Here is a 22,210-nt window from a genome sequence, read left to right as displayed (position 1 = left end):
ATTTGTTGTTTAAATATAACCCTAGAAGGACTCTTCAGTCCTCTTCAGATCTATTTTGTTTGTAATAAGAAAATGTATAGACCAGGTATCTTCAACCTTTTCAGACCCAGAACCCACTCTGGAGCTAAACATGTATTTGGGGACCCATTTCTTAATATTTGACCATATAGTTGTATGCAACGTTCTGAGGCTTGGCAACAGTAGGCTATAGGAACAGTATCTTTGGGAGAGCAACAGGACTGCCAAAGCCTCTGACACGTACCTGAGCACATGCAGAGCTCCATTATACTCTGGAACTCCATGCCTATTGACACGAGGCAGGAGCTTTCACAGTACGCTTTTCGGCACTTGCTGAAATTTATTTGCTTAGGTAAGCCTGTCCAGGCATGTAGAATGTTGATGCATGTTTTTAGTTTATTGCTGATTTATTTATTTATTGAATTTTTGAAAGGGTAGTTTTTACTGATAATTTTAATGTTTTATTTTCATAGTAAACTGCTTTGAGGTTTTTTACAATCAAGTGGTGCATAAATTTTATGAAGTAAATAAACAAATAAATAGAACACGCCATAGATAGAAAGAAGACATGTACTCCTGATGGCACACAGGGCTCAACTACACTGTCCTGTGATTTGTACGCAGGGGGTCTGAGAGGTTTTTCCTTTGTCCCACAGCTTTCCCCAGGAAAACCTGTGGTTCATTGCTGAATGGGAATGAGCATCAACTGGGTTTTCTGCTGCTTGACTTTGTTCTGATTCAGCGGTAAATCATGGGTTTTCCCAAGGAAAGCAGTGGGACGAAAGAAAAACCTCTCAGACCCCCTGCGTACAAATCACAGGAGAAATTGTGGGGCAAAGGGAAGTGTGGATGATCCTAGAGTCTCTCACTGTATAAAGACTGTCCTCCTTTCATAGCCAGCTGTGTATGTTTTCTGTCAGGAAATGGTGGTCCTAAAGCAAATGGATTTCCATTAGAAGTGAAGGGCTGGTGAGCACAGACCCTCACAGTGAATCCAAGAACGCCTTCTCCTCCCAAAGGCCTTCTGTCATTCCCAAGGTGAAGCCTCTGAGCTTTTGTTTTGCGTTCCACAATAGAGGCCTAACACTCATTTAGCATTGAAACTTTTCTCCTGCTCTGCATTCCAATCAGGGAAGAATTGCCTGATACACACAGGCTTTCTGCAAGAGCAAGGACCAACCCAGGTCATGAAGAGAGCTAGCAAAGGCGTCCTGCCCTACACTGCTGCAAGTGCATGAAACGCGCTGGACGGATCAATCCCAGGCTGAGATCTGAATCCGAAGGGCTTGGCTGGGCATGAAGCAACCACATTCCGTTCTTATTCTGGTGAACAACTGAAATCAGAGGAAAAGAACAGGGGGAGGCAGTGCCTCCCAAACCAACTTTGGACAGTTTTTTGCACTCGGGATTTCACAGCATCTCCTACCCAAAGTCAACAAACGTTTTAAAGCATATGAATGAGGAAGTGCCAACGCCACTTGGGTACCTGATACGTGCCCATATCAACAGTCTGGGGGGCTTATGCTAGAAATTCTGCTTTCTCCTGCTTTATTCAAACAGGGCAAGGACGCCCTCTGGTGAGCATGATGCACCTCAGCAGTGCTCTGAGGAGAACCAAGGGACCATTTGGGATGCTCTCGTGGACTTGCCCTACTTTGCACAACACACAATAGGAATCACACAGAATTGTAGAGTTGTGAGGGACCAGCAAGCCCTCCTGCTCCTACGCACTCCCAAAATCTTCCCTGGGAGGTCTCTCAACCCTGCAGAGCTGATTTGGAGGGTGCAGAGAAGAGGAGGAGAAAGATCCACTCAGACGTGTAGCCTTCCTATATATCAGGTAGGAGACGCAGTGGGAACAGCCTCAGCCCGCGACGTCTTGCTTTACACCCCACGCTCACACCCCTCAGCCGGGTCCGCCCTGCCCACAATGGCGGCCTCCTCGCCGCCTTCAGCCCTTTCCCGGGGAGCCACGTGACTGCGGTTTCAGAGCCGTTGCATCAGCCCTCGCGCCTCGCCAGCGCCGCGCTTCGTGACGTTGACGGGCAGCTGCGTTGAGCAACCGCAGCCCGGCTATTGAGCCTCATTGGCCGACGGGGTGGGCGGGATTAAGGGAAGGAAAAAAACCCCGCAGCAGGTTTGGGTGTGCAGTGGAAGAGCGTCGCTCCGGCTCCGCGTGGAAAGGTTGACTGGAGAGCGGCAGGAAAGGTGCGGAGGCATTTGGGCTGGAAGGGGGGCTGAAGAGGGAGAGGGCGCTGGCTGGGGGCTGAGGGGCCTTTTTCATCCTTCTCCACTTTTAGGAAGGCAGCGCTGCCCGCCGCCAGCTGGGGCTGTCTGAGGGCCACAGCCGCGGCGAATTCTGGGAGTCTGGTTCATGGTTCTGGCGTGGGATGACAGCCCTGAGTTGAGGCACAGCTGTCTGGCTCGTGGGATGGGGTCTCTGAAGCCAGCAGTGACTTCATTCATTCTGTGGTGTCAGGGTGGAGGGAGGGTGTGTGTGTGTGTGTGTGTGTGTGTGTGTATACACACACACACACACACACACACACATATACACACTCACAAGAACAGAGAGAAATTATGCATTTCTCTGGTTTTTGCTAACTCTGACCCTCCAGATTTCTTTTTTTGGACTACAACTCCCATCAGCCCCAGCACCCGGTTGGCAAAGGCGGTCTTTGTCAAAAAGGCAAAAAGTCACCAGGGCATTGCCTCTGACACACCTACCCTTTGGCAAGCTGTCCCACTTCCCTTCTCCTGCCAACACAGCAATGAGAGTCTAGCTGCACTTGTGCACCTGGGTCAGATCTCTAGGGAAGCGGTGAGACATCAGGATCCACCTTGCTCTTGATGTGCCAATGGAGGCAACTAGGTTGCCAAGTTTTGACGTGGTGCTGCGGTTAGATTTTGATGCGGGGCACCTGGTCATCTGTATTCACTTGGTAAATTAAGGTTTTTTATTCTGGCATCTGTCTTGTGGTCAGGGCCATTTGTTTGCCTTGCGTAGGCTCTGGTCTTTCTTATTTTCCTTGAAGGATTCCCTGTAAGAACTTGGAAGTAGGGTAGTAGTTTTCCTCACAGAGATAGGGTAGTGCTAATGTGCTTCTGTAGAAGGATTTTATGGGTGAGTTTTGTTCATACCTGGTTTTAGTATTGGAAGGAATTTTCCAACTCTGTATTTAGCTGATAAGCCTGGCTGTGAATTCACCTTCCCCTCCAAGCCCAGACCTTTATGTCAGTTCTGCAGGCACCATGTGGGTGGTTCTGGGATGGCCTGGAGAGTTGTTTAACTTTCCTTGTATTTGCCAGATTGTAGCAGAGATCAAAGGTGAGATCTGTTTTCTCTGTCCCTCTTCCAGATAGCTATTCCCTTCCCCATAGCTGCTTCTGGCTGGCCCTCTTGCTATACAGAAGTCAGATGTGTGGTGGCAGCATTATGAATGTGGCAAAAGGGCGCAAGGAGCAGCCAGGGGTGTCTGGGTAGAAGGGACTGCCTTACCAAGGCCTTGCAGCTGCCATAGGCCAATTGCTGTTTTTTGTTCTCTGGGCTGGATAACTGCTCTCCCATAGTGGTTTTTTCAAAGAAAATAGGGAACGGACAGTACTGTACGTTTATGTTTGAACTATATGTTTAAAGTAATGTCTTACCACTTTCAGCAGTCATGGCTTCCCCCCGAACGATTCTGGGAGCTGTAGTTTGTTAAGGGTGTTGAGAGATCTTAGACCACATTCCCCTCACAGAACTACATTTCCTAGAGTTCTCTGGGAAGAGGGCCTGATAAACTACTCCGGTGATTGTTGTGATGGATCAAGCGACTCTTAGCACCCTTAACAAACTACAGTTCCCAGAATTCTTTGGGAGAAGTCATGTGTTGTTAATATGAGACTATTTTAAATGTATACTGCAGATGAGGCCTATGTAAATTCATAAGCAGCACTGCCTGAGGCTGGACTAAGCTGTCCCGGTGTGGTGGGAGGGCTTTTAGTTGACCTTAGAGATCAACATGGGGAAAACTTCCCCTCTTCCTGTATAGCTAGGAGACAAGCTGTCTGGTGACCGATGGCCAGGCTGCCTTGAATTGTGTCAGGGTTGCACCCTCAAGCCGGAAGCCATTGAAGGGTGTCCTTGGCGGCAACTGCTGAGATCTGAATTCTAACTTGAGCTGCTCCAGCTGGTGTTTTATGTAGGATTTTCAGCATTGCCTTGAAGTGCTTTCTTTCTCTCCCCGCCCCCTTTTTTTGTTCTCCCCAGTGTGAGTGGTGATCCCAAGATGGAGGTGACGTTAACAGCCAGTGAGATCCGCCAACGGTTCATCAACTTCTTTGTGGAGAACCAGCACACCTATGTGCACTCCTCAGCCACCATCCCCATGGATGACCCGACTCTGCTCTTTGCCAACGCCGGCATGAATCAGGTCAGACACGACAAATGTTTGCAGAATTATGAATGGTTTGGAGAAAGTTTCCTCCCCTGGCTTAGGTAAAGGTAAAAGACCCCTGGACAGTGAAGTCAAACTAGACTATGGGGTACAAGCCAAGGGAACCAGCGTTTGTCTGCAGGCAGCCTTTCCGGGTCATGTTGCCGGCAAGACTTCTGGTGCAGTGGGACACTGAAGAGTGCCAGAGCGCATGGTAACGCTGTTTACCTCCCTATTGCAGTGGTACCTATTTATCTACTCTCGCTGGTATGCTTTCAAACTGCTAGGTTGGTAGAAGCTGGGACAGAGCAATGGGACTTCAGTCCGTCACACAGATTTGAACCGCTGACCTTCCAATCAACAAGCTTGAGAGGCTCAGTGGTTTAGACCACAGCGCCACCCGTTCCCTTTTACATGCCTAGGACTAGGGGGTCGACCAATGGCACTGATCATCTGTAGGTTTGAAGCAGACAAAAGTGCAATTTGATCTCTTGGGTCCCTGTTGGCACGTTTGCCTGAAGTCCCTCTTCTGCCTAGAGGCTGAGCTGAAGGCAGTCTTCTTCTTCTTCCTTCTCTCCCAGTTCAAGCCCATCTTCCTCAACACAATTGACCCCTCTCACCCCATGGCAAAGCTGACCCGAGCGGCCAACACTCAGAAGTGCATCCGGGCTGGCGGGAAGCACAATGACCTGGACGACGTTGGCAAGGACGTCTACCACCACACTTTCTTTGAGATGCTGGGCTCCTGGTCTTTTGGAGATTATTTCAAGGTGAGGGCATTGCCAGTGGCCTTTGCCTGTACAAACGCAGGTAACCAGCTGGTAAAATGTTTGGCAAATGTGCATATTTTAAAATTAAAGCCATTCACGCTCTGCTGCTGCTGGTGGTGCTGCTGGCAGATCATACATCTAGAGGTTATGCTGGTTGAAATGTTTGTTATGGCAGAATTAGGAATGGTTTGGTAACAGTTGGAGTAGCAGAGGGCAAAGAAAAAAGTGGGGTCTTAATGAGTGGGTGGTGGCCAGTGAGAGGAAGAAGGTAAGAGTTGGGAGTAGACAGGGAACTACAGTGCATAGATGCTGCCCTTCCAGTGGCCTCCTTCCCCTTAGAAATCCTGGGCAGCTCACCCTGCCCACCCTCAGTCTCCTGCACAGCAGCTGCAAGTTCTTCTCTCTGGTATGATCAATATCTGGGCTGTATTACTTCAGGATCTAGGTGTAGGCTTACATACATGGTTGAATACTTTCGCATAAAGAGAGGAAAACAATCCTTGTGCATAGAAAACTAGCAAATCAGGAGGAACGCTAGGCTAACAACTTGCCCCTTTAATAGAGAATATTTTCAGTGGAGGAATATTGCCATGTGTGTCGCCAGCCTACAATCAGAAGTGGTGCCTGAAACCTGCTTGCTGGTTTCCTACAAGCATCTTAATGGCCACTGTAAGAAAAGGAGCATCACTGATTCAGAGTTCTGGCTGGCAGTGGCTGCTGTAGAATTTAAGGCTCATATCTGAAACTCGTCAAAGAAGTTAGTATGTCATTGTCCATGTCAAGACCTTCCCATCCCTGTTTTTTTCTTCCTCTCAGGAGCTGGCTTGCAAGTTTGCCCTGGACCTGCTCACCAAAGAGTTCGGCATCCCCATTGAGAGGCTGTATGTCACATACTTTGGTGGGAATGAAGCCGCTGGCCTGCAACCAGACTTGGATTGCAAGCAAATCTGGCTGGATCTAGGGTGAGTTTGGGACATCCAAAGGATACAGGAAGAGCTGCCTTTGTCTGCCTTGAAGTCTGGGAATTGACACCCACTCCCTGAATGGCAAGAGAAGGGGCCATCAGGATGATCCCAGGATTTCTTTGGTGTCTTCCACAAAAAAACAAAGAGGGCAAAGAAAATGCATTGGTGCTCAAGCAGAAATCCAGAAATCCTATTTATAAAATGCCTTTTGATGTCTCCAAGCATTGCAATGACCTGAATTTCAAGGGCAACCAATATCATACGGGGTTTGGAAAATGAGACTTATGAGGAATGGTTGAGGGAGCTGGGTATGTTTAGCCTGAAGATGAGGAGGTTGAGAAGTGACATGAGAGCCATCTTCAAATATCTGAAGGCTGTCACTTAGAAGATGGAGCAAGCTGGCTTTCTGTTGCTCTAGAAAGTGGGGTGGGGAACCGAGCCAATGGAATCAAATCAAAGGCTAAGAATAACTTTCGGACAGTAAGAGCTGTTCAACAGGTTGGATGGCTATCTGTCAGGGATTCTTTAGCTGAGATACCTGCATTGCAGGGACTTGGACCAGATGACCCTTGGGTCCGCTTCCAACTCAACAGTTCCATGCGTCTATGCTTCTCTCTTCTAGTCAATGGCTATGTTTGGACTTCATGCTTAACTTTGATTGAGCAAGGTTGCGAATGAGCCTAATCTTTCCCCATGTGGCCTGGAGGTGGAGTTTGGAAGCTTTCACCTTCACTTCAGATTAGCTGCATCTTAGCGTGTTGTCTGGACCTACAACTATGTGTTAATCTTAACTGTGATTAGTTTAAACAAGGCAACGTAATAAACCATGATTTTAAACTACAGTGGTACCTCGGGTTAAGTACTTAATTCGTTCCGGAGGTCCGTACTTGACCTGAAACTGTTCTTAACCTGAAGCACCACTTTAGCCGCGCCACCAGAGCATGATTTCTGTTCGCATCCTGAAGCAAAGTTCTTAACCTGAAGCACTATTTCTGGGTTAGCAGAGTCTGTAACCTGAAGCGTATGTAACCCGAGGTACCACTGTAATAGTTAAGATTAACCATAGTTTTTAAGGTTCAGATACAACAAACTGTGGTCAATCAAAAGTGATTTTTTTCTTTCTTCCTGACCGAGGAGCGGGGGCATGAGTCTTGGAGAAGGCTAGGCTTGTCTGCATCTTGCTAAGCCATAGTTTAGTGTGGCCTCTACATGCAGCCAGAGTTGTAGGTTCATTAACATGATGAAGCTGACAGTGATACTTTTTCAGATGATGTTACCTGGGCAAGTCAAAGAGTTCAAATGGCTCGTATGTTGCCTGTTCAAGGAACCTGTAACTTGTGGAATTCCTTGCATCACAGGCCATTTCCTTCTTTGCAGTTTGGCGGAGAGTAGGATTCTTCCGGGCAGCATGAAGGATAACTTCTGGGAAATGGGAGACACGGGGCCATGTGGACCTTGCAGCGAGATGCACTACGACCGAATCGGAGACAGGGATGCTGCCCATCTCGTCAATCAAGATGATCCCAACGTGCTGGAGATCTGGAACCTGGTGTTCATACAGTACAACAGGTGCTTCAAGAATTGTTTTCCTTTCCTATAGCACGGTGGCAGTGCAGTAGCAGAGCAGGTGCTTTTCGTACAAAAGGTCCCAGGTTCAATCCTTGGCATTACCAGGTGGGGTTGCAAAAGAAAACCCAGAGAGCCACCACCAGTCCCCAGAAAAAAGATGTTTCCGGGGACTGGCGGTGGACCAGTGGTCTGACTCTGTTCAAGGCAGCTTCCTCTTTCCCTTTTATGCCTTTCACCTGTGGTGTGTTACCTCTCCCCCTGCTTTGCATGGACTCCACATCCAGTGAGGAAACTTTCCTGTCTTCACAGATTTAGGTGTTGAGCATAGTGGCCTGGATCATGGCTATTTATTCCTCACCCTTCATTCCTAAGAATTTTGTCCTGATCTTTGCAGCAGTACAGCAGATGCTAGGGACGGATTCCAAAATGATATATAAATAATGTCTGAGAAAACAGCTTCTCCTCAATCAGTACAGTAGGACAACCATATACTGGTTGGTTGTGTGAGGGAGGGTTCTGTGTTGCTTTTTTCTGCAAAGGCTGTGACAGGATGCTTCGAAACCAGAGAAGCTCCCATTTGCGCTCTACTTTTTGTTACTTTAATTGGTTGTGGATCTCTTCATCCAAACCAGGAAAACTATGATGAGCGGCTTTAGAACAAGCCTGGATATGAAGACGTGGTTTGAGCTTGGGTTGATCTCCAGGTTTGTTCCAGAGCTGTTAAGAGTAAATTTCTGGTTTGGATGAAATGGGAAACTGTCATCAGGGGAGATGCTTTGATCCATTTCCATGCTTGAGCGAATGGGGTGAGAGTGCAGGCGAAAGGCTCATTCACCTCTTTGCTTATTAAGCTTGGACACGTGAGCATCTGAACCAGCCCTCTGTTTGCATTATTCTGTGTGTATCATGGAGCGTTTTTCTTCCTCTCTCCTGTACCAGAGAGGCTGATGGGACCCTGAAACCTCTTCCCAAAAAGAGCATTGACACGGGCATGGGTCTGGAGAGGTTGGTGTCGGTGCTTCAGAACAAGATGTCCAACTACGACACAGATCTCTTCGTGCCCTACTTTGAAGCTATCCAGAAGGTACCTGCCCAGATGTGCTGCGAGCAAATCTGTCAATATGTGGATTCTCTCTAGATGGAGAGCATCTCGCTGCCCTGAGGCCTTCCTGGCTCAGGGACATAACAACATTCACCTTCCTCCCACTGAATTTCACAACTCGCAGCGTTTTCTTATCTGCCTCCTGGTAGCTTTCCTCTGCTCTCATGTGTGGCTGGCTGACCTTTGCTGCCGCTGTTTCTGCATCAGGTCTTGGCAGCTAGAGCAGTGAGGTAGAAGGAAATCCAGCACTAAACCTGCTTCTCTCTAGATGCTTCCCAAGTCCCATCAGCCATTTCAGGGTCCTTTCAGTGCTTTTTAATACATGCAGATCTTCTAAAATTTATACTAACACCTCAATTTCTCCAGTTCCTGGTGGCATTACATTGTATGCTTTACCTCTGTAATTGAAGTGGGGAGCTGGATCTGGCTGGTGGGCTGGAGCCTTACCTCTCCTGCCCCAAATGGGCCAACTTGACAGCTGGGCAGGGTCAGTCACCTGGCATCACAGTGGCAGCAGGTGACAGGAGGCATTCAGCTGATCAGTGGTGCCTGCAAACCCGGCGCTCTGCAGCGATGCATGTCTTTACCTGCCTTCATTTGATGCCAGGTCTCAGGTGGGTGGGTATGGCTTGGCCGAAGCAGCCTCATGGGCCAACTCTAGCCTTGTAGGTTAGAGATCTCCCACTGCTGCTCAGAGAGGATGATTTTGTAGCTCTCTGTTAGATGATTGTGGCTGCATTTGTCTTAATCTCTACCCTGATACTGGTGGTTTGGGGTTTTCTAAAAAGAATTCTTATGCTGGTATTTGACATGGGGTTCTGTCAGATGTGTAATTTTAATTTCATTGCCCATTGCCCAGAGAAGCTTGATTATGAGGCGACTAACAGTAATAAGCAAAGGGTCAGAGAATCTTAGAAGAAAAACCTGTAATGCCTGTAATCTCCAAGACCTGCTCTGATTCCTTAACCATTTCATTTCTCTTTCATCTCTTGGACGTCACCTACATGCCTTCTTCCTTGTAGGGCACTGGCTGCAGGCCCTACACCGGGCAGGTCGGGGAGGATGATGCTGATGGCATAGACATGGCCTATCGTGTCCTGGCTGACCACGCCCGAACCATCACAGTGGCTCTTTCAGACGGTGGAAGGCCTGATAACACCGGCAGGGGGTGAGAGAGTGGGCTGTGTGGAGCTTTGTGGTGAGGGGCTGGGTAAGAAAGGGTGTAGCATCTGTGGCTAAGCTGATTAGGGTTGAAAGTCACAGTCAGGACCAGCCCTGCCAATAGGCAGATTGAGGAAACTGCCTTGAGTGGCCAATGTGGGAGGCGGCTGCCTTCCGTTTCCTCATCTTTAGCACCCCAGCCATTCCCTTCTGTTGCCACATTGTCTGACCTGGGAACCCTAATCTGGCCTGTTGTCTTGTGGGAATGGGGTTACCCTGATATGGGTTGCTGGTCTGAAGATGACCAAAAGATGTGTTAGGAGCCCTTGGTCTTGTCAGGAAGGACTGGATCCTAGTTTATGTGTGGATTCACATTGTGTTTCTCAAACTTGGGTCCTCTGGCTGTTGTTGAAGTACAACTCCCATCATCCCTAGCAGGGACCAGTGGCCATGAATGATGGGAGTTGTGATCCTACAACAGCTGGGACCCAGGTTTGCAAAACAAGGGTTAGAGACCCAGGACGAGTGGGCAGAGTCCTTTGTGCTGCGAAAAGTTGGGGGTCCCTGAGGTGTTTTCCAGAGTGTAGGGCGCCACTAAGACCAGCCTCTGCCGTCTGCTCCCCTTGCATAGGTATGTTCTGAGGCGCATCCTCCGACGTGCTGTGCGCTACGCCCATGAGAAACTCAACGCCCCCAAGGGATTCTTTGCCAGCCTGGTGGACGTGGTGGTGCAGTCCCTGGTAAATCTGTAGTCCTGTCCTCTTTCCTTTGCCTTTGAAGCTTCCAGGTTTTGGGAGGGAGGGAGAGAGGCAGGGAGCTGCTTTCGCTTAGCTAACAGCTCCTGTTCCTCTCAGGGCGATGCCTTCCCTGAGCTGAAGAAAGACCCTGAGATGGTGAAAGACATCATCAACGAAGAGGAGGTGCAGTTCCTGAAGACACTCAACAGAGGGCGCCGCATCCTCGACAGGAAGATTCAGAGCTTGGGAGACGGCAAGACTATTCCTGGTATGGCCCAAGGCCAGCAACTCCTGTGTGGAAATGGCTTTGATGCTAGGAAGTGAGCCAAGCCGCCTGCTGCTTGGGAAATTCAACTCATTGACTGGGTGGGGCTGGAGGAGAATACCCATTTCTCACTGCAAGCATTGTGATGAATTAAGTAGAAGGTGGTGGTTTGAAGGAGGGAGAGAAACGGGTCCCGCTTACAGTGCAGAGCTGGGCCAGGCCACAAGAGGACAACCCTCCTTTCCCTTGTGGGGCCAAGTGAGGGCAAGGCTTTGCCTGTTTCCCCCAGCCCTGTGTGTTTGCACGGAGCAGATTAATGGGAGAGAATCATTCCCCTCTTTCTCTCTTGCGCAGAATTTTGGAGGAGAGGAGACGGTGGCTGCTTCTCCCGCTCTTTGTTCCTTTCCTTATCCAAACCTCTTCCCAAGCGAAACAAGTTCCTTGCTCGAGTTGCCCTGGTCTACCTGAAGGCTTAAGGAGTCAGCAGTGAAGAGAAATGGGCGCTTGGCCCAGAAGGCAGGGCGGCTGTGGCTTGCTAGTAATGAGACCTGCAGAAACCCCACAAGAGGGAGCATGAGCTGATCAGAAGCTGTGCTGCAGGTTGAACCCTTCTGCAATCCTCTTCCTCCTCCAGGAGACACTGCGTGGTTGCTCTACGACACCTACGGTTTCCCTGTGGATCTGACCGGCCTCATTGCGGAAGAGAAAGGCTTGAAGGTGGACATGGAGGGTTTTGAGGAGGAGAGGAAGTCTGCCCAGGTAGGGCTTGGTCATCGCCAACTCTGAACACAGTATATGTATTGATGCAGATAAACATCATATGTAGACAGCTAGAGGCACAAGTAGAGCCAGGCAGGCATCCGTCCACTAAGTTGCTTCGGGTTTTGGTTGTCCAGTTGGCCCTTTGATTTCCAAGTCGCTCCACACAAGGTACTTCTATTCCTGCTATTACCACATTCTACTGCAGCTTCCATTAGTCAGCTTTGCACAGGAAAGGCCGGGTGATAGCAGCATTTGTAGCAGGCAATTCATATCCTCAGAAGCCAGGAAGGGTGGCAGGGCATTGCTTGGATAAAAAGGCTGTGAGAGATCTTTGCCTGGGACCTTGAGGAAGGCTGCTGCCTGCCAAGGTAGGCAGCTTTGGGCTCAGCCTTCCCCAACTGTGTGCCCTTCAGTTCTTCAGTCCTGACGGCTGCCCATGCTGGCTGGGGCTGATGGGTTTTGGTGTTGAATAACATCTGGTGGCCCACAGGTTGCCTGTACCTGAGGTGGTTGCTTTTATGCCAAGGGCTTCTTGGCCTGCTTTTCACCCTCGATTTGCTTACATTCCCAGCTCAAGTCTCAGGGCAAGGGAGGTGGTGATGAAGATCTCATCATGCTGGACATCTACGCTATTGAAGAACTCCGGTCCAAGGGCTTGGAGGCCACAGATGACTCTCTAAAATACAACTACACATCGGACCCCAGTGGCAGTTATGGTGGGTTCTAAGTAGCTCCCTCTCATCCAGCACATTGTTTTTTGATGCGTTGGAACATGTCAGAAGGAACTTGCTTGTCAATATTTTTTATACCTAAAACCCATTAATAATCGAGGAATGTGAACCAAAAAGCTTAATGTTGAAATGATAGGTTTTTTCGTTATTAATTTTTTTGTGAGTAAGTTGACATTAGGAGATTTCGGTTCAGAATTTTCTTCTCTGTTTAATTTTGTGACTGTTTATAAGGGGAAGGGTCATGGTACAGGCAAAAGGCTCTTGCTTTGCTAACTCCCACTTTTCTTTTCTGATGTGCAGAGTTCAGTAGTGCGGTGGCCACTGTCAAAGCCCTCCGCCGGGATAAGGCCTTTGTGGAGGAGGTGTCCACGGGCCAAGAGTGCGGGGTTGTCTTGGACCACACCTGCTTCTACGCTGAGCAGGGCGGGCAGACGTACGACGAGGGCTACCTTGTCAAGGAGGATGAAGGCAGTGAGGATGTACGTTGGGCTCGCTGGCCTGCTTGGGAGTCTTGGGGCTTGGAGTCTGGTGGCGGGAAGGGCTTTGGGGGCTTTTGAAATTGGTGGCATGTTGCCTTATTTTGCCCCAGAATAGTGGCGGAGGATTGCAGTGCGATCCGGAATATAGCATTCCAACTTTCCCTATATCTGTGTCCCTTGTTAAGCCTGCCTGGTCTGGAAAGTCTGTGTCAGTTGTTCGAGATGGAGAGGTGGTGACTATTGAGAGATCCATGTATGTGTCGGCACCTCATGTGTTGAATGCACTCCAAGCGTGTGAGGTTGCCAGCACAGTCATCCTCTAGATGCTGAGGCAAGAGCATCTTCACCAGGATTTCTGGTGCTTACAAGTGCAGCTTCTTCTCTTTCCCCTTTTGAAAACCATGTCCTGCTCTTTGGTTGATTGTTGCTTTCATTTTTACGTCTCCCTTCTTCTTTTTTTACGCTTTTGTAAGCATAGTAAGTTTTCGCATGATTTTTTAAAAATGTCACTGATGCTTTTTACTTTCGTAAGTCGGTTTGTGGATTTGTGATGGAGAAGCAGCACGATCATAAGCATTTAAAATCCAGTGCATCTCTGCTGGTGGTGCTTGGTGGGAAGAAAGAGCCACCCTGCCCTGGTCTTGGGCCCCCATTTCTGCCTTTGCCAATCGTCAGCTCTTGTGTGCCTTTGGTTTTTTCAGAAGACAGAGTTCACGGTGAAGAACGTCCAAGTGCGCGGAGGTTATGTGTTGCACGTGGGCACCGTCTATGGGAGCCTGAAGGTGGGAGACACTGTGCGGTTGTATGTTGATGAGGTGAGTGGCTTGTGGATTTGACATTGAAGGTGTTTCAGACTAAAATCCCACCCTTTCTGTGTATTCAGTCATTCATTACATTCTTTTTGCTTCTTACACGCTGAGTTTTATTGCATTCCAAATTGTGGTGCAATAAAATAAAATATAAGAAACAAAAGAATCAAGAAAAATCATCCTGGATATTGAATGCAAATATTGAGTAGGCCACCTCCCATCTTCTTCCACAAATCCACAGCCCTTAACGAAGCTGGTGGGTGGGCCACAATCTGATCCCCGCAGCTTTTAGCCACTAGTGGAGGGGGAACGGCCTCCTCTTTCCTCCTCCCTTCTCTGCTCACCTTCGTCTCTTCCTCCCCCCACAGCCCAGGCGGCGGCCCATCATGAGCAACCACACAGCCACCCACATCCTCAACTTTGCCTTACGCGCTGTGCTGGGGGAGGCCGACCAGCGAGGCTCCTTGGTGGCTCCAGACAGGCTGCGCTTTGATTTCACAGCCAAGGGAGCCATGTCCACCCAGGAAATCAAGAAGGCGGAAGAAATTGCGAATCAGATGATTCAGGAAGCCAAGGTAGGAGGGGAACTTGGTATGGCTGATGCATGTGTGCTCGTCTCTCTCATGGGTGGGAAATCTTGGGCCCAGTGACAAAATGCAGCCCTCTCAGCCTCCCTAGCTGGTCTTTGGGACCGTCCCCAGTCCTGCTTTGCCCCCTCTTGGGGTGTCTTCACCTGGCTGAAATGGTTCTCCGTGACCAAGACTCCTGCTTCCCTGGGTGGAGAGGAGCATGTGTAGAAACCAGCCTCCTGCACAGAGGTAAAATTTGTGTTCACTCCACTGCCCATTCTTTCCTCTGGCCCCACCCATTGCTGCCTTGTGGCCTCTGGAAGATTGCTAGAAGGCAATGCAGCCCCTTGGGTGAAAAAGGTTCCCCACCCTGTTTTGAGGATGCTGAGAATTTCCAGGTCCTGTTCTTGGAGCCTCCAAATCTTTGACAAGAGGCCACAGTGACAGGCATTTCCAAAGAATGCTCCTTCTTTGAGCCAGAAACCCACTGGAAACCCACTTGTGGCATGGGCTTTTCCATTCCCTTTTATGCAACAGAACAAATGCCTGAATAATAAAATACTGCATTTATCTTCTGATTTTCCCATTATATTATCTCATTGATCCTTACAGCAATCCTATCAGGTATAACAGTATTATCCCCACATGCTTCATTTACTCATCCCCTGCTTTTTACCTGTGCATATGTTTGTTTTAGACCAGCCTGCGGTCTGATCCAGCAAGACTCTACCTGTGCTCTTGCTTGCCCTTAACTTCTGTTAACTTCTGTGGTCTGCTCCCCAGGTCGTGTATGCCAAAGACTGTCCCTTGGCAGCTGCCAAAGCCATCCAGGGCCTCCGTGCAGTGTTTGATGAGACGTACCCTGACCCTGTGCGTGTGGTCTCGATTGGCATCCCCATCGAGGATATGCTGGCTGACCCCTCCAGCGGTGCGGGTGCCATGACGTCGGTCGAGTTCTGCGGGGGAACGTAAGTCTGGCAGGAGCGCTTGGGACGGAGGAGGGTTCCAGATCCATAGCAAGAGAGCTGCCCTGCCAAATGGTGGACCCAGGGGAGTGCCTGTTGCTTGTTCTACTTGGTGCTCAACACAGCAAAGGGTGGGTCGAAGGGGGTCTTCACCTGTACCCAAAGCTCAGGCTGCCTCGCTCCTTCCCAGAACACAGACCCCATTATCTGTCTCCCTCTCTCTGAAACCAAGCTCCCTCAGTTGCCAAGTCAGGAGATACTTGTAAATGTCTGCGGCGTTTCTCAGTCGCTGATATTTTCACAGGCACTTACAGAATTCTGCTCACGCCGGTCACTTTGTCATTGTGTCCGAGGAAGCAATTGCCAAGGGCATCCGGCGCATCGTGGCTGTCACCGGAGCAGAAGCACAGAAGGTGAGCAGGGGGTGAGCAGGTGCAGTAGGCAAGGATCAAGCTGTGGGTGAGATGGGGAAATAAAATATGGGGTGGGGACCTGCAGGCCTGGACACTAAGTACGGCTGGGCAGCCTTCTCTGTCTGGCCCCGAGAACACTTCCCAGGCCACACACCGCAGTGACCCTGCTACGCTTGTGGGAGAGTAAAAGTCACTGTTTCTTTCCAATGCCACCTCAAAATCCTGAACCCCCTTTCTCTTCCCAAGGCACTGAGGAAAGTGGACATCCTTAAAAAGCTACTCTCTGACCTGGAAGACAAGGTGAAGGTCCAGACAGCCCCCAACAAAGAAGTCCAGCGCGAGATCGCAGACCTTGGCGAGGTACGAGAGCAGGGGAAGGGGAGAAGTGGGATCAGCCCCTTTTCCCCAAATTCCCAAGTCGGTAGGGTCACTTGAGCACTGCTATCAGGATGCTGGTCTAGATAGGCCACTGGCCCATTCCAGCAGACTCTCCTTTCGTTCTTAAATGTGGAAGGCACCGAACATGCTGGGAACACAACAAATTATTTGTCCTTTGTGAAACGTGGGCTGTGGCTTCAGTGCCGCCTTCTGGTTGCAGGTGCTGGCCACCTCCGTCATTCCCCAGTGGCAGAAAGATGAACTCCGAGAGGCCCTCAAAGCCCTGAAGAAGGTGATGGACGACCTCGACCGTGCCTGCAAAGCAGACATCCAGAAACGAGTGAGTTCTCCCATCCCACTGTCATAGGCAAAGGGAGTGGAAATGGGTAGAAATGGCAGGGTTCCCTTTTTGAAAGCACATGCAAGCAGTGATCAGGAAAGGGGGGCCCCTTCGCTCAGACCATTTTAAAAGGGAAATGAGGCTGCTCCTATCTGTTGTGTGACTTCAGCCTCCAGCCACTGCTTAAGCCCAGCTCCAGCTTCTCCTCCCTCTCTCTGGAGGGAAGAGCCTGGACCACCAGAGCGAACTGTGAGGTCCACCCACCCACCCAACTCTCATACACCTGCTGCGTAGTCCAAACACAGCAGATCTTTTTGCCAGATTACAGTTGCTGCCAGCCAAGTGTTTGCCTTGGCCAAAGAGCAATGTGTGCATTTCCACACACCTGCATCCTTAAGCCTGACATGCTGCTTGTGTTTTTATGTTCTCTGCAGCACAGAAGAAGCATCTCTTTGCATTTGAGTGGAGCTTTCCCTTTCTTTCCCCACTCCCATCACCAGCATTCCTGAGCCTGATCTCTCTTTGTTCCTTCAGGTTCTGGAGAAGACGAAGCAGCTCATCGAGGCTCACCCCAACCAGCCACTGGTCATTCTGGAAATGGAGAGTGGTGCTTCTGCAAAGGTATCCCCCAAGTCCCTTCTCGTTGCCCTTTTCACAGGGGGCGGAGGTGCATTGGGCAAGGAGGGAACCTGCGCAACTTGCTGTGTCTGGAAGCAAGTTGCTCCTGTCAAACCACTGGGAATTGCTGATCTTCTGCAAATTGCCCAAAGATCTGAGAATTGGACATGACTGTGCATAGCACGTGCTCTCTGTATCCACACCTGTGTCTTTCCGCAGGCACTTAATGAATCTCTGAAGCTGTTGAAGACTCATTCACCTCAGACAGCAGCCATGCTGTTCACCGTGGATAATGAAGCTGGCAAGATCACCTGCTTATGCCAAGTCCCTCAGGTAGACCTGGGGTGGTTTGGGGATGGGAGTGGGGATTCAGCACTCTTGGGGCACCAACTGACCAGGCAGAAGGTGGTGTTTATCTAAGCTTTAATCAGAGTAGCCCCACTGAAATTAATTGGCTAAACTTGGTCATGTTCATTAATTTCAGCAGATGTAATTTGGGTAACTGGCTCTGCTTCAACTGTGAGGAGCCTCCAATCCCAGCCACTTCCCCCTGAGGCCTTTAGAGGAGAAATAGAAAGGTTCCTCACCTCTGGTCTCAACATTCTTTGTCCTTGGAGGGTGTTAAAGACAGAAGCTTTCCTACTCCTATAGAATCCGGCGTCTTGTCTGGAAGCTTTGTAGTAAGGAGTGTGCACCAACCAGAAAATTCAGTTTGGACTCCCAAGTTGGCACTTCAGAAGACAGCTCACCTCGATCCAAAGCGCTTTGGAAGTTAGCAGATTTGGTACCAGTGTGAGGCAGATTGCATTTGGGGTGTGGGGAATCCCACTCACTATTTGGGAAGTCAAGGAAGGCCATAACTTTGCAAAATTGGATGATATTTGCAGGCATACATGCCCCTTCTGAGAGAAGTTTATTGAGGGCTGGTGGGGGCAGTTGAAAGCAAGTCCCTTTCCTTCCTCAAAGCCTTAGCGTTGGAGAGTCCCCAACTGTTCTACTGTTCCCTTATAAGACTTGGTTTCTAGACTCCTCATTATCCTGGTTCACCCTTCTCTGAACATACTGTTTAGTTGTTCAGTTCTGGGGAGCACGTGACAACAACACCCTCCTCCATGCACAGCCTGAGCATCACAGGATCTTGTATATTCTTGGCAGCCCTCTGAACTAAGGTGCAGAACTCTAGTGCAGGCTGTCTCTGTTCTTTCCCAGGAAGTCGTCGGCAAAGGGCTCAAGGCCAGCGAATGGGTGCAACAGGTGTCTGGGCTGATGGACGGCAGGGGGGGCGGGAAAGACCTCTCTGCCCAGGCCACCGGCAAGAACACCGACTGCCTTGAAGAAGCCCTGAAGTTGGCAACAGACTTTGCCAAGCTCAAGCTGGGTGAGCTGAAGAACTGATCCCCAGCCTGTGGGGCAAACTCAGAAAGGGAACTGTCTGCTTGGCCAATAGGTTAGGAGTTCTACTTTAGCGTTATGTCTGTGGAGACAAAGACTGCACATTGTTGTCCTAAATTCAGCCTCTCAGGCACTAACCAAACAAGGTGGCCCTGTAAGGCGATGACTTGATCACAGGACACCAGAGCCCACGACTGCACAAGTTCTGATCTCTTGTCATGGTGATAACTGAGCTGCCTCAAGGGGCCTGCTGCCAACTGAGTGTCCTCCTTTTTTTTTGCACACAGCCATTGGGACACATACATGCTTCCTAACATTCTAAAGTTTAATTCTGCAGTGTTGCTCCTGTTGCACCGTTTGAAGGAGGCTCTGCACAGCCGCCTCCGTCCATGCTCAAGCACTTGAAGCATTTGCTGTAACGTGAGCATGTGCAGGGGGTGAGCAATCAAGGCTGCTATAATGTCTTTCGTTGTAACTGGGAAACCCTTTCTTTGGTTCGTAGTGTTAACCTCTGTTGTAGCAAAGCCTTACCTGGGCAGACTTGCCCTGGCATGAGGACTTCTGATCAGAATAGGTTCAGTGCTAAATAAATGAACAGACGTGTGTTTAAGTGCATTTGTTGCTGTGGAACCAAAGAACGGTTACGCTAAACCAGGCATAGGCAAACTCGGCCCTCCAGATGTTTTGGGACTACATCTCCCATCATCCCTAGCTAACAGGACCAGTGGTCAGGGATGATGGGAATTGTAGTCTCAAAACGTCTGGAGGGCAGAGTTTGCCTATGCCTGTGCTAAACCATGGTCTAGTGTGAAGTGCGTAAGCAGGAACATGCCTTAGCCAGCCTCACGCTCAGGTGCTCACCCCATCGCTTCCTCCCACATTGTTGCTGCTTGTTTCAGAAGCTGGCTTGGGGAAATCAAGCCCAGTTACTGCCAATTGCACTGGCTGGTTTGGATGACACGGGAGGCTGTGGTTAACTAAAAGGGGTAGTGGAGACCTGCAAACTCCTTCTTTGTTCTGCCAGAGGGATATTTGAGCCAGTAGCTCACTTGAGCCCAAGGAAAACAGGGGGCTTGGCCCATCCTGCCCCTCATCTCCTGGCTTATATCTTGCTTTCAGAGAACCTCAGCTCACCATTATGTGCAAAATGAAGGTTGTGGGTTACAGCAAATGATGGTTTGTTGCTAAAGAAGCCAACTTGCAAGCTTAACTATTGCTCATCATAATTTACAATTCCCCCTTCATATATAATGCTAAGCCCAAGATCATTTCTGAAAGCAAACTTTAATGGAGCAGAGATCACCTGGCCATGGGAGGAGGATGGGGTTCTGAGCGCCGGCTTTATTTGGCCTCATGGAAGCCAGATGAATGAATGCCATCCTGGCATTAATCATTTCCAGCCTTGTTGACATGACAAGAACAAATCCTCAGTGGCACAGCATATTACAGAGAGATAATAAATTTTGGAAATAGTTGATGCATCCATACACACAGGAGCAGCAGGCTCACAAGTGTAAAATTACTGTTTGCTAACTGGAACAAAGGCTAAATGTTCCATGGTAGCAGCTGGGATGTAGGGACAGCTTGGACGTTCCATAGCGAGACAGAGCTCCAAAATAGGATTGCCATTCACCTGTGCATTTAGTAACAGAATGTGACAGAGGGCATGACTTCATAAAATAGCGCATAGCGCTAATCTAGTTGATGTGGGCCAGAAGAAGGGAGCAATGTGGTTGTCGGAGTAGTGGGTGACTCAGCCCAAACAGTTTGGGGACTTTGACCAGGACAGTGAGGTCAGCTGTGCCCACTTGCTCATGGGCTTCTGCAATGGCAATACCTTTCTCTGTCCTGGTTAAAGTTGCACAGAGTGGTGCTCTGGCATTTGCAATGTCATGTACATCTTGGAGGCTGAGCTGCAGGTTTGTGGCTTCTGCTAGTCCAGAACATAAGTGAGGGCTCAGCCCAGATTGGAGGCTCCCCACTCACCACCTTCCTCTTCCCTGAAGAAAGGCAGAAAAAGCATAGCTGCACCTTGCTTTAAGGCTATATGCATCAAGCTCTGATATTTCCCTAATAGTGAGCGAGACTTCTGAGTGCCAACAAATGGAGGCCAAAGCAGCCCCCTGTGAAAGAACCTAGGAAGCTTAAAAAGACAAGCTGTTAAAAGACTTAAAATAGATTTATTACTTGCTGTATCAATTAGAGTCCCACTTCTAAGATGCGCCTTTGTAAGCAGTGATACACAGTGGGAAGAGCTGTACGCCACTGGTTTCGATAAAAACTGTTGCCAGTTGGAGAGGGAGGGCACCGTGTGGGTGACATCCCAGAACTAAGGCTCACGCAGCTTCCAGCCCATCAGAAACTGCAGGAGCCCTGAATCTGCTCATTTCTTTGCCAGACTCAAAAAAATGGATATAAAATGGCTCTTTAATAATGGATAGTACTGGGGCACAACTCCCTCCAACCTGGCCACCGGCTCTTCTGGCTGGAGCCAAGATGAGCTGGAATCCACCGGGGAGCCCGGAGGCTTCCTTCTGAGTGCAGGATCCGCAGCCGGTGGGATGGGGGAATCGAGGCGCTCTCCCTGGCTCGACGGGTGTCTGCGAGGGGGGGGCTGCAGGTCCCCTCTCCGCCACGGCGCTCTTTCGGCGCTAAACCGCCCGTGCGCCTCGGAAGCGAAGCCGCCGCTCCCTCCGCCTGTCCCTCCCTCGAGCAGCTTCCTCTTCCCCTTCCGGAGCGCGGCGCGCTAGCCGCCGAAGAAGCCATGCCGCTGGACCACCGCCGGGTGCCGGGGCCGGAGGAGTCCCAGACGCCGCTGCTCTTCGCGCCCGTCGAGGCGCCGGAGGTTCCGCCCCGCGACCCGTCGGCGCTGCAGCCGCTCTTCGCCCGCGCGGGGCTGCTGAGCCAGGCCAAGGGCTCGGCCTACGTGGAGCTCCACGGCGGCACCAAAGTGCTGTGCTCCGTGGCAGGGCCGCGCGAAGCCGGCGGCGGCGCGGGCGCGGCGGCTCCGGGCGAGCCTCGCGGGCGGCTGGTGTGCGAGTTCCGGCGGGCGCCCTTCTCGGGGCGCGGGGCGCGCATACGCCCCAGCGAGCGGGAGCCCGAGCTGGCGCTGGCGCTGCAGGAGGCGCTGGAGCCGGCCGTGCGCCTGGCGCGCTACCCGCGGGCGCAGCTGGAGGTGAGCGCGCTGCTGCTGCAGGACGGCGGCTCGGCGCTGGCGGCCGCGCTGTGCGCCGCGGGGCTGGCCCTGGCCGACGCCGGCGTGGAGCTCTACGACCTGGTGGCGGCGTGCGCGCTGTGCCGGGCGCCGGGCGGAGAGTGGCGCCTGCAGCCCAGCGAGCCCGAGGAGCGCGCCGCCGACGCCCGCCTCACCGTGGCGCTCCTGCCCTCGCTCAACCAGGTGGCCGGGCTGCTGGGCAGCGGCGAAGGAGGGCCCCCCGACAGCTGGGCGCAAGCCGTGCGCCTCGGCCTCGACGGATGCCAGCGCCTCTACCCGCTGCTCCGACAGAGCCTCCTGCGCGCTGCCAAGCGCCGACCCGCGCCGGGCACCCAAGCGCCGACCGACACAGACACGGCCCAGCTTCCCGCCGCCACCGCCTGAACTCCGGGAACTTCTCGGGCTGCGCCTCGCCGGACTCCTCTTCCGATGTCTCTTTGGGTTTCGGCTGCATCGTGGTTTTGGATCCGGGATCTGAGCGTGGTTTACCCGACGTAGATGAAATTGCCTGGCCTCCTCATTGGCGAGGAACCGC

The 22,210-nt window shown here is 50.8% G+C and overlaps 2 protein-coding genes across 2 annotated transcripts; both read left to right on the top strand.

The window, feature by feature from the left end:
* Positions 1-2,102: 2,102 nt before the first annotated feature.
* Positions 2,103-19,071, top strand: AARS1 (alanyl-tRNA synthetase 1). Its single transcript, XM_081016350.1, has 21 exons — positions 2,103-2,226; positions 4,271-4,433; positions 5,018-5,206; positions 6,023-6,168; positions 7,549-7,740; positions 8,680-8,824; positions 9,865-10,010; positions 10,635-10,743; positions 10,858-11,008; positions 11,640-11,764; positions 12,339-12,483; positions 12,799-12,977; positions 13,679-13,792; positions 14,155-14,361; positions 15,139-15,323; positions 15,625-15,733; positions 15,980-16,093; positions 16,332-16,451; positions 16,986-17,072; positions 17,289-17,402; positions 18,279-19,071. Exons 2-21 carry the CDS (start codon positions 4,290-4,292, stop codon positions 18,462-18,464), a joined length of 2,907 nt encoding a protein of 968 aa, XP_080872476.1. The 5' UTR covers positions 2,103-2,226; positions 4,271-4,289; the 3' UTR covers positions 18,465-19,071.
* A 111-nt stretch (positions 19,072-19,182) lies between these two features.
* Positions 19,183-22,210, top strand: EXOSC6 (exosome component 6). Its single transcript, XM_081016351.1, has one exon. It carries the CDS (start codon positions 21,226-21,228, stop codon positions 22,057-22,059), a length of 834 nt encoding a protein of 277 aa, XP_080872477.1. The 5' UTR covers positions 19,183-21,225; the 3' UTR covers positions 22,060-22,210.

Source organism: Podarcis pityusensis (assembly GCF_964106645.2).
Source record: "Podarcis pityusensis genome assembly, chromosome: 8".
In the NCBI taxonomy this organism is placed as follows: Eukaryota; Metazoa; Chordata; class Lepidosauria; order Squamata; family Lacertidae; genus Podarcis; species Podarcis pityusensis.
This window is presented reverse-complemented; position numbering and strand designations above follow the sequence as displayed.